Below are 12,731 nucleotides of genomic sequence, written 5' to 3' on the forward strand. Positions count from 1 at the left end.
ATCTGGTATGGAATAGTAGGTGGGAAAGGAGAATAGACACAAAAGCCTCTGCAAAGTCAATGGGCAGTCGTCACGTAATATTAACTGTCTCAACAAATGACTCTCTCAGCAATAATTTTTTGAAAATGAGGTGAATAGGGTAAGATTTAGTCTTTCCTCTACGAATAGTACTGGATGGGATGGGGCAAAGAACGTCTATGTCTAAGGAAAGGCTCCATAGACGTAATGTAAACCAGTTTGTCTCATACACCGCTAGAAAGAAGATGGAAATTCGCCAAGAGATTTGGCAATGGACCCTGTTGGCGAGAATTTCTCCCTCTGGGATGTACCAAACCTGGCCAACATATTCTTTGGATGGGGTAAGTAGATGATAAATAGGGAAAGATTCTATCAGCAAGGTTAGCAGCGGATGGGTCAGAACAATTTCGACCACAAGATGAAACAATCTGGAAAAAGACGAAGCGGGAAATCCCCGATGCGTTTAAAGCTCTCAGTTCCTTAAAAATTATTCTATAGTTTGTGGAATTCCTTTGTGTTGACGAGAATGCATATTTATCTCTTAGTTCTTGAGCTATTTTTAATTGATCATTAATGTCATCAGTAAAAAACTATTATCTCTTGACAGGTGCAGTAACGACAGAAGTTTTCCTGTGCATATACGCCTTTGGAAACTATATATATATTGTTTCTAATGGCGGGCTCTAGCCATTTATAGGCGTTGGTGACTACTAAAGCCGAAAGCGGTTGTCACATTATTATGGAGGCACCTAATAAGTGGGCCACCTTTTTCCCATATGAAGGGGCGGACAAACAACATCCATTCCGCCCTTCGGTACAACAGTCAGAATCACTAACCATTCTTCCGACGGCAACTTTAACAATGCTGTTAGTTAAAGATGTTGAGTGACTTGATGTCATTCTTTTTTCCATGACAAAAACTGTTTTATTTAACTGTTTGATTCTTCAAACTAAATGCGTTGTGTTTTCTAAACATGTTACAACATGCATAATGTTTTTGTTAAATGACGCTTTATTTTCTTTTATTTTTTAGATCATCTTAAGTTGTGGATGGGTAGTAGCTTCAACTCTTACGTTAACTGCTGTATACGGCTTGTACAAGACAAATCCATCAGTATTGGCAGCTAGTTTCTACAATGCTTTTAATCGAATATGCTTTGCTATAGGATTATCTTGGGTTATTTATGTTTGCCTTACAAAACAAGCAGGTCTGTACATAATATTTTTTCAATAGTTTAATTTTAATATAAATTAAGTATTGTAATTAATGTTTAACTTAAATAGCTTTGGACAGGGTCTTAACGTTGTTCATGACATTCAATAACTACTTTTTTGACTAAAGATAAAATTTCCAAAAGTTTTCCTAGTGTAATATTTTTAAATCAAGTTCTTAATTCTCTAGTTAATACCTGAGCCATCGTAAACGTTCTCTGAATAGTGAATGTAAAATATATATATATATATATATATATATATATATATATATCCGTTTTACATAGTTTTTGAAGTTTTAAAAGAAAGCGAAATTTCAAATCTGCATATCAAATAAAATTTAGTAAATGAAGTATAATTAAATTTCTTGAGTCTTTCTTGAGTTAAATTTCTTGAGGATTAAAATCCTTGAGTCTTGGACTTCCATTCCTCAGCATAACTTGATGAAAAAACGGTATCTGAGCAATAGTTCAATTAAAAAAAAAAAAAAATTCAAAATTGTTTAAAATCAAAGCAAATGCAAAGAGAGGAGAATTATTTCAATGCTAAATGCTGAACATGGAATTCAAGAAGAGTAACTACTAACGTGCAAGAGTAACTAGTAAATATGGAAAAGTGACTAAACATGGAATTCTGAATTCTCTTCAGAAAATTAAGAGTATGGTGTCGGTGCCACGCGAGAAGATGTAGGTGATGTAAGCCCACTGAAACTGTAAGAATGTTTTTTTTTTTTTTTTTTTTTTTTTTTACATGAACGCTCTTACTGATTGTTAATAAAGTTCATTTTGAATCTTCTTCGTTAGAGGTCTACATGCGTCAACTTGATTCTTTGAAGAAGAAACCACTTTCGTCATCAACTCATTTCGATTGTAATAAAAGATTTCTAGACGCACATACACACACACACACAAAAAAAAGGGGGGACATTTAAACAGGTGAATTTTAAGTTTATTCAGAGCGTGTTTTTGCTAGCCAGCGCACGTTTCGTTGCTTTCTCGCTGTTACGCTAGTAAGCCTCTTGGCCATTTCGGATTATCATATCATCACGCCTGTTAGGTTTTTGTGAGTCAACCTGCTGGGTGCAATTTAACGCGCTAATCCAGCACTATTCTATTTTAGATTTCGACTTGAATTATATTCTACATTTCAGTTTCACCAAGTTGACGGTGCCATTGTAAAGCACAAAGATCGTGTCTTTCTGTTAATCGTTTTGAATTAAATCAAAGGGTTATTTTTCACCCTTCTTCTGTACTGGTAATTGATTCACGCATCGTTTTGAATTAAATTAAAGGGTTATTTTTCACCCTTCTTCTGTACTGGTAATTGATTCACGCATGTGCGAGAATTCGCTAGGTTCATTGTAGGATCTAATTTAGTTTATGTGGAATAACAGAGACAGATCTTACAAGGCTAGTTTTTTTTAATATAAACAAAATACAAAATTTTATGACATACTTTAAAAATGCATTTATTACTAAAATTTATTTTGAAAATAAGAAATTTATTTCGTAAGAAATAAGAAAAACGTATTTCATTTAGCGGTGGCGAATTTATCGTTCTGTAGGGACCATAGTTCTTTAAATGATCATTTGGAGCTTGTTTGTAACGAAAAGATCCATTTATATTTTCAAAGTCTTTAGTCTAAGTTATGTATCGAACCATTAGAATATGAAAAAGTGAGTAGATTTCTAACCTTACGAAAGACCTTTTGGGGGTCTAGGATTAGAAAGTCCAGTCTTTAATTTTTATATATTACATGAAATTTAGAATAGTAAATTAATTTTTTTTTCGTTTTATTTTCAGCTGTTGTTGATGGTATTCTTTCATACAAGCTTTTCATACCGCTGAGCAGATTGACATATTGCGCTTATCTTATTCATCCTGTGATTCAGGGTTTTTATTTTTCATCGCTCCGAAGTCTTCTGACTTTCTCCCATACAACCATGGTTTGTATCAAAATATAACTGTAATTTTAAAATCTTAAAATGTATACGGATACTTTAAAAAAGCTTAATTCCCAAATTATTTGCATTCCTGAGCTTGGGGTTTCCAGCTCATACTGCATACTGGCCGTGCGCACGATCTGATAACAACTAATGAGCCAGATAATTTTTTTAGTAAAATAAAAAATATTAATAAAATAATAAATATTTTAAATAAATTTTTAATTTCGTTTACTAAACATTTATCAAAACATATATTAAAAAAGAATGATAATATCGCAAAGGGAAAAAATTCGAATTTATATTTGTTTTTATCCGAAATATAAAGTTTGTTACCTGTTAGACATTTTTGTTGATTTCACTTTGTAATTCAAATATAAATTCTTAGAACGACACTTTCTAACATGTTTAATTAACCATTAAATTATTTACTTTAATTTAAGGGTTTATACGTAATTATAAGCTTCTATATTTCTCACTGCAACTTGAAACTTGATGGCATTTCGATTTCGATAAAGTTTATAGCCTTGGACAGAAATTACTACAAATTAATTTCATCACAGGATTGTAGATGCTCATAGATCAATCGGGAGCTTTTTGTAATAATTTTCAACTGTGAAAAATAGCTGTTCACATATAGATGCAGTTCCAAGCGAAGCAATTATTCTTAATGCAAAAATTTCATAGTTGAGCTTATTTAATTTATGATAAGCGAAAATAAAAGTTAATAAAATCTGTACCTTCACATCTCTGAATACGTTTTATAGCCCAGTGTAAATTAATTAGCTCTATTTATAGATTTTCTGATAAATCATTCATGTTCGTTTTTAATGGGCATGAAAATAATGTAAATTCGAACAACAAGTAACTAAAATTTTGAAATATTTCCAACACCGTATATGCATACATAATTGAAACATCTTGTCGGTGGCATAAAATTCCTTGAGACCGCTGCCTTAGCTATTGTAAGGTTTCAGAAAATCAGACAGAATCGGAGGAAAAGATAGTTCTTTTAAAATACAATTGGAAATCAGCTATACACTTTGAATACACAGCTTAGAAACTGTAGGCTTCAATGTCTTTAACATATATTTATTTCTTAGAGCTTGGAAAAAGTCCAACCAAAACCCTTTCTACCCTCGTTCAATAACAGAGGCTCTTCGTACATTTTTTAGCCGATTTTGCCTTGCTATTAAAAAACGTTGTCTGCTTATAAATTTGTTTTAACAGCAGCTATGTTTTTGAAAGTATAAATTATCATCTGCTACCTCACAATTTTGTTTTCATGCAAAATGGCGCGTTTAAAGAAGCAATAGATAGAAGGTTATGGTTGTGCTCTTTTCGAAGAAAATTATTCGTTTCCATCTATTAAAAAACGCTGTGAAGCCATGGTTTTTCGATAGCTAATACTCTGATAGGCGATACTGCCAAAAGAAGGAAAAAAAAAATTCCAAGTTTGGTTTCAAGTGGAAAAATTTTCCAAATAGATATCCAAAGAGTAATACATATCAAAAGACGGAATGTTTCGAATGCTGCAAGGTAAGATTTTTTTAATGTTGAAAGAAAACCCGCCGAATCAAACGGCAGTTACAAAATCATTAAAATGCAAAGTTTTAACTGTAAATTATTGCTTATCTGAATCTTAAAAAGGAGAAAAATACTCGTGTGCATCGTCTTTCTCTACGACATATCGCTGAACGCAGAACGCGCTACAGAATTCTTTGTGAGAAATATTTCTCCAGACAAAAATTAAAACATTTTATCACGGTCCATGAATCTTTAATCTATTTAAATGACTGCTACGAAAAGAGATCCATTTATTATCATCAAAGAGGAGAAAACAACCTTAAAACACGGTTCAAAGAATCTAAAGAAAGTTTTTTAAACGGATTGATAATTGTTGCTGATTTTTCATATAGCGTCAAATTAAAGAGAGTGGAGAAAAATGTTGAGATCAACTCCGTTATTGTCAGGAACATATTTTATACCCAATTTTCAGGTCTTCTGCTTATCCACAGTGCCATCAATCAGTAGAACTACGTCAAGACAAAACAAGCAGCCACACCTCAAAGTCCACTGTTAATTTCCTGGAAAAATATGGAGCAAGAAATGGGTATCAAGGACTCTCACTCACTCACCAACCTACTAAATCTGCTGATGTATCACGGCTGGATTTTTGCGCATTTGGATTCTCCAAAGGTCTACGTATGTTCCGGCGTATATCTCGCACTTTTAATACAAGAAATAGGACCGAAATTTACGGATGCGCGATATACGCCGAATAAAAACACGATAGCTTAAAGAAAAAATTAGATTTGTAAAATACTGCTTATTTAAAAGAAATAACATACCTTATGAAATTAAACATTTTCATTATCAGAAAACATGAAGAATTCGTCATGTTCGTCTTCCGTTATATCTTCAGGCGTATCATCGAATTTTGTTTCTTCTTGATCATCATTGCTATACATTTTTCCCTTTCTTATTGACAATATTATCGATCGATCGCTGCTTTGGTTACCGAAAAATTATGGCTTTTACAGCAGTTTTTTAATAACTAAATACCAATAATTTTCTTTGGAAAGAGCACAAACATAACCTTCCATCCATTGCATCATTAAAAGCGCCGTTTTGAATGAAAACAAAATTGTCAAATAGCATACGATAATTTGTACTTTCAAAAATATAGTTTCAGTTAATAAATTTTCCAAGCAGGTGACTTTTTTTTTAATAGCAGAGCAAATTCGTCTAAGAAATGTGTAAGCAGCGTCTGTATAAATCTAACACATAACTAAGTCGCGCTTTTGAGACATGAAAAACGAAAGCTAAATTTCGACCGAGTAGAACATATAGAACTGCCCCACCCCTTTTTTTTTTTTGTACAGAGTGTGCAGAAATGGAAGACAGCACATACTGTTGTACACAAATATTTATCGATAATGATGTAGTATGCGATGTATCACTCTTAATGAGTTCTTTACTTCTTAGATGGCACCTCTAAGATGCTATCTTATAAATATAATAATAAACAAAAAATAATTAAGAATATATAATTGGAAATGATTCCATTAATTTAATAATCTATTAATTTTTTTATTTCATTAATTTTTAATTTCTTCCAACTCTACAAAACAAAAGCAAGAGGGGCCCTTAAAAGGGCCCCATTTTATGAGTCGTTCAACCGTATGCATTATGATTGTCGCGTAGCGAGGCCAAAACATAGTCATCATTTTTAATCACAGTTTTCCGTGCTTCTGCGAGGTAACGTGGAAGAATTTGCGTTGTGATACATTACAATTTGTGTTGAAGCTTTAGCTTCAAAACCCTCTAGCATGATTCAGTTGCTTGAATATTAGTACCTTCTACAGGATTGATATACTAATGCTTACAATACTGCAGACGATAGGGGTGATTAAAATAACAACCAATTTTACTGGTGTCATTTAAAAATAAATAACTGGAAGTGGTATTCCGCTAGATGGTCTCTCGTAATAAGTTTATATTTATTCATTGCCCTGCGTTGGCAGCATAATTTAGCGTTATCGTCACGATCGAATTCTGTCGCTAGAACGTAGTTAACTACAGTTTTAATATTTATTTTTAAGTAAATTATGTTATCGGCATACACACTGCTCGACATTGAAAATGCAACACCAGGAAGGAGTGGTCAGAAAATGATGAAATTTGGAAAAAAGACAGAGACAGCAAGCAGCAATTAGTGATCTTTATTTCAAAATGATAGTCAGAATACAGAGCGAAAACGGCGTCGGCTCAGTAGGATGTAGGACCACCGCGGACAGCGATGGACGAAGAAACTGTGAAGGACAGCGATGCACGAGGCAGGGGCAGAGTCTACAAACGGCGTCCAATCACATCCCACGCATGTTCGATTGGTGACAGATCAGAAGAGTACGGTGGTCAGGGAAGCATCTGTATACATTGCAGAGCATGTTGGCAGATGCGAGCACTGTGTGGTCGGGCGTTATCTTGCCGAAAAATTGCATTAGGAAGCCCTTTAAGGTAGGAGATTGCCACCGGTCGCAGTACGTTATCCTAGTATCGTTGGGCCGTCATAGTGCCCTGAATACGAAGTAGAAGTGACCTGGAATCATAGGCAATAGCGTCCCAAACCATTATGCCACGTTGTCGCGCGGTGGGGCGTTCCACAGTTACTGCCGGATTAGACCTATCCCCACGTCGACGCCACACATGTATGCGGGGACTGTCACTGGATAAACAGAAGCGTGTCTCATCTAAGAACACGACGTTTCGCCATTCTGTCATCCACATCGCTCCAGTCCGGTACCATTTTAAACGTTGGCGTTTATGCTGTGGAGTCAATGGCAGTCTCCTTAACGGACGCCGTAAGTGCAGGCCACGTTCAACCAATCGACGGGAAATGGTTTTTGGTCGACACGGGAACATTCAGGGTATCTTGCACATGCTGCAGAATCGCGGTACAAGTGACTTGCGGGACCGCCACAGCTTGTCGGCGGATGCGTCGATTCACGCGTGCTGACGTCACTCTGGCTGTACCTGCACCCCTCCTTCTTCCCACATTTTCTTGTTCCAGCCATGTTCGCCATAGCTGATGCACTGTGCTCGCACCCATGTGGGTATTAGCTGCGATTTGACGTAAGAACCAACCCGCCCTTCTCAGTACGATCACCATACCCCTTGTAAAAATCGTCCGTCTGGGGCGGGTGGAAATGCCTTCGTTGACGGCGGCTTGGCATTCTCTCCCATTACACGTATCCTCCGCGACAAAAATCAACTTTCTTCGATAATTCATCTGGCAGATATAGCGACAAGAATATTGCCCATTTTTCACGTTCCTTCCCTTATATCTTACTTCAGATGCATCGGAGAGTTGTGCATTTCACATCATTCGCATAACTCAGTGACGTGCGTCTACTCTAAAATTTGCATAAATTTCTGACCACTCCTTCTAGGTGTTGTATTTTCAATGTCGAGAGGTGTGTATTACACTGTTTTACATGGATGACCCAACTATTGTATGTTTACGGTTTGTGATTTGTATAAATAAGTAATTTGAATCCAATAAAATTATAGCAAAACTAAACTTTCCAGTCGTCTATCAACGGCATTCGTTCAACGGTCATTAAACGCTATGTCACTCCCTGTTTCTTCGCTATCCAGAAAACAAGCAATTTTTCAACACTCTCTGAAGTCTGTGGTCTTTGGTAATCAGTTTTACCCCTTTCTCAACATTAGCCGATTTCATAGTGAAAAGGTTTACTGATTTGATTGATAAAATAATACCATTCCTTGAAAAAGGTAAGCAAACTAGAATGTTAAAGTAACTATCTTTCATATGTGACTTAGCATTTTTAGTTGATATGACAACCCATCTGAATAACCTAAACAAAAATTGGGTGGGAAGAAAACCCAATTCATCAGTCAACTGACCAACGCAGTATGCGCTTTCAAACTAAAACTCCAACTGTTCTCAAAGTAGCCTTGACTGTCAAAATTTTGCCAATGTTCCTTACCTGAAGAAACTCAACATTAGCCGATTTCATAGTTGTTCACAGTCGTTGATACCATTGTACTCGGCATGATGTATGCAGTAAGGCTAAGTCCCGGATACGTATGCTAGCTTCATACTTTTTCAACAATTTCTTTTTCTATCTCCATGGAGATTTTGAGAATTTTCTTCGTTATTTGACTCTCATTAACTTTCCTAAATTTCGTTATTAATAAGTTCTCAAAATTTTTACTCGAAAATCACAAAATTACGTTAAAACTCAGTCTTAAGAAACTCTGAAACTGAAAGAGAATGGTAATGGCATCTTGGACAATCGTAGTATTGCCCATGGGAATCGTAAAGAGGAACTACTGCGGAACACTACATGTGTTTACCTCTTTACGAATTTAATCGCAAAGAGGTAAACACGTGTAGTGTTGCGCAGTAGTGATTCATCGAACTCGAGTGGTATTCCAATCAATTGTCGTTTACCAAACAAAATTTCGGATCCAAACACGACATACACCAAACTGGACGTATTTCAAAGCGGACGTATACCGAAGTAGCTATGTATATATTTTATCACAGAATATGAAATATTATTGCTTACTTGATGTTTGGTAAAAATTAAATTATTTAGTTTAAGACACATATTCACGTTTTATTAAATCAGGTGCAAATAAATATTTTCTTTTTCAGACCCTTTACTTTTTGGGATTCTTAGTTCAAACATATGGACTAGCTCTGCCTGTATCTCTGATATTCGAATCTCCAATCATTTGTTTAGAAAAATTAATACGGAAGAAATTTCAAAATCAAGAAGCAAAACTCTAGCGTAGCCAATGCTTAAGTATTATTTTAAAATTTGACGATTTACGAACTAGTATTTATGTTTCGTAAAAAGCTGTCCACACTTTACACATTATGTATGTTTTAAAAATGTTTGTGATACTCGTTTTTAATACATTTATTTTAGTGCAACTGTGTCTACATTTTTTCTGTGTACCGAAGATTTTATGCTAAAACTTTCAAACAAATAATTTACTGAATATGATAAAATGTTTCGTATAAATTTCCCTCACATTCATTTAAAAATGTTAACACATTCTTATATGAGTATAATATTAGATTTTCTTTTTGTACTCTTAAAGACATACGAAATACTTAAATTTTTAATGAAATACTTCATTTTCTAAGTATATCGGTTTCTTTTTATATAAAAATACTTCATTTTTTAATGAAAATGTGATGCGATGAAGGCTATTTAAATACAGTAAATTTCCTCTTAACCGGCCTAAATGGGACCAGTTTTAAACCGGTTAAATGAAATTCCTGTTAAAGCGGAGAATGAAAAAAATTATTTAATTGGTGAAAACGCGTTTTTTTATAGTTACAGTAAGTATTTAATTAAATGTATTAATTTATTACAGAAGTTTTATATACCATTAGTAAATATGTTAAAAAAAATTCAGTTTTTTTTTTTTTTTTCCTTTTTTTTCCTTCCTCAAAGGCTGGATATTCGGCGATACCTTGCATAATTTCACCATTTTCTTGAAAGCATCACATCAACAGAGTCAGCTGATGGCCCGTAGTTTCACACAACATAAAGCAATTTCCAATGCTTTCTCTCCGTCTGTATGTGATATATCGGAGGTTCAAAATTTCAAATCCCAATATGTTCGAATACTATAGGGAAATGTTTGAGAGCAGGGGCGTAGTTAGAGTTTGCAGCCCCCGGGGACAACTGAAGAATTTGCGCCTCTTTCTGTGTGCCAAGAATGGAAAACATTTCATTAAAAAATTTCGTAGCATCGATTTGGCGCCCTTTGGATGCTGCGCCCGGGGACAGATGTCCCCCCTTGCCCCACCCTAGCTACGCCACTGTTTGAGAGGTTTCATCATTTCTCCTTCATTTGCCCTCTTTCCCTGCAACCAACTTTATTGTAGCCATCTCACTAGTCGCCATTCTTCATATCGCGATTCGTGCGCCCTTTATGCCTTTTATGCCTTCTAAAGAACCTTGCCCTTTTCCTTTCAAGTTTCAACACGTGTCGCCTCTATTATTGAACTACATGCTAAGTCAACACCAAAGAATGTCTATTCGTATTATATTCTTTGTCAACACCATATCATTTTCAGTTTTGGGTAATGTTTTCGCTTATTTTTTTTATTTTCGTACTTAAATTAATTATGGTTGGTTAAAGCGAAAATCTGGTTAAACGGAAGCCGGCTAAGAAGGAATCTATTACTGTAAAAAAGCATATTCTTAAACATTTAGTAAAGTTTCTGTTAATACGGTTCCCCCTTATTAAGAGGGAGGAATATGTGTATAGTAAATAAATAAAATAATATTAATAAAAACAAGAACTGTATGAACTCAAAATATTTGACAACATTAAATTAAACTAGATTTTATACATTCACGTAACATCAGATCACGATAATTGGCTTTTTTTTCAATTACTAATAGTGTTTGCATACTTTGTTAATAAAAAACATTAATTAAAGCTCCTTATAAAACGCTTAATTAAATTTAATTAATCTTGATACTTAATTATACTTTATTAAAAGTATAATTAAGTATCAAGTGTTTCTGTTTTTTCCCATATTGATATTTTGTAACTTAGTCTTTTAACTCACAGCAACTTGTCTTTGGAAATCTAACGATTCATTACAATTGCTTACGTTACGTAGTTTTATAAAATGCCCCTTGGGTATATTAAATATGATTCCAGAGTTCCATAATTAATGTAATTATGCATAATTTAAATACATATTACCTTAAACATATTTATTTAATGTCTGGGCACCAGGTGCTAATTTGATGTTTTAAATTAAGAAAACAACTGTTACCTTCATTTGAACATTTTTAAAAATAATATTGTACTAAATTTATACACAAAACTGGAAATCATATATCTTTGATTTGTTCAAAATGTTTTGTGTAAAACGACGGAGAACCTTTTTTCCTTATTCTTGTTTAAAAAAAGAATGTTGATTAAATAGTTCTTACTGTGCTTATCAATAAACTTTGTACATTATAACTTAATTTGCTTTATATTAATGTAAAATAAAGAACTGAGTTTGTTAAATAAATTGCTTCAAGATAAGTTCTATTATCTTTTATCACTGATTTCTTTGAATTCTTTACTTTAGACGAGGAATTTTGAATGTTAAACATACTGTTAATTCTTGAGGAAAGTTGTTTTTTAATTGTACTCACTTTTGATGACTATCACCTTCACTTGAACATTTATGAAAATAATGTTGCACTAAATTTATACCCAAAACTGGAAATCACGTATCGGATTGATAAGAAATGCTTTCTGTAAAACAGAAGCTTTTTTTTCCTTAGTCTTGTTTCATAATATTATTTTTTATAGAAGAAAATATTTTATTTTCTTGCTATGTTTTTCAATAAACTTTGTAAACTTAATTTCAGTTTGTCTTATATTAATGTCCTATGTAAAGAATTGTGTTTCTTAAATAAATTATTTCAAAATAAATAGTGTTATCTTTTATTACTTAAAAAAACTTTTAAACTTATAGTGTTATCTTTTATTACTTACTATTTGATTTGAACTCATTACTTTAGAAGAAATATTCTAAAGGTGAAATTATGAATGTTAAATATACTGTTAATTCTCGCGGAAAATTATTTTTTTAATTGTACTGACTTTTGAAACATAATTGGCTAAAATTCAAAGTCACCATATGAACAAATTGTAATGCGTTATTTGCTGTATATATTTCTCTTCTCATTTTTTGATCATAACCCTTTCTAGACCAAACCTCAACCAGCATCTTTCAAAATGCTGGACTGAACGTGCTGATTCAAAAAACATACTACTCAAGTTCTAAACTTTCAGATTACCCGATAATGCCTTACAATGTCTTCCTTTGAGGATATGTAAAAGACAAGATGTTCTTACCCTCATTTCTACACATCTACCATCAATTAAACTAGTAGATATGCTATGAGGACGATTCAGTTTATCATCAGGTAATGCTTCTACGGGTGCAGCAAGAACTAAATAATTATATAAACGTCTCAAAAAGTTCTTACCCAG

At 33.7% G+C, this 12,731-nt stretch overlaps 1 protein-coding gene across 1 annotated transcript in view; it reads left to right on the forward strand.

The window, feature by feature from the left end:
* Positions 1–12,161, forward strand: part of LOC118188116 (nose resistant to fluoxetine protein 6-like) — an 82,960-nt gene extending 70,799 nt beyond the window's left edge. Inside the window, exons 13-15 of the mRNA XM_085827414.1 lie at positions 1,052–1,226; positions 3,034–3,176; positions 9,361–12,161. Of these exons, the coding sequence (XP_085683540.1) occupies positions 1,052–1,226; positions 3,034–3,176; positions 9,361–9,495 (453 nt within the window). The 3' untranslated portion in view covers positions 9,496–12,161. The remainder of the gene's footprint in view (positions 1–1,051; positions 1,227–3,033; positions 3,177–9,360) is intronic.
* Positions 12,162–12,731: the final 570 nt, after the last annotated feature.

Source organism: Stegodyphus dumicola, chromosome 12 (assembly GCF_044657685.1).
Source record: "Stegodyphus dumicola isolate Sdum_Otavi_A_Nest chromosome 12, ASM4465768v1".
Classification (NCBI taxonomy): Eukaryota; Metazoa; Arthropoda; class Arachnida; order Araneae; family Eresidae; genus Stegodyphus; species Stegodyphus dumicola.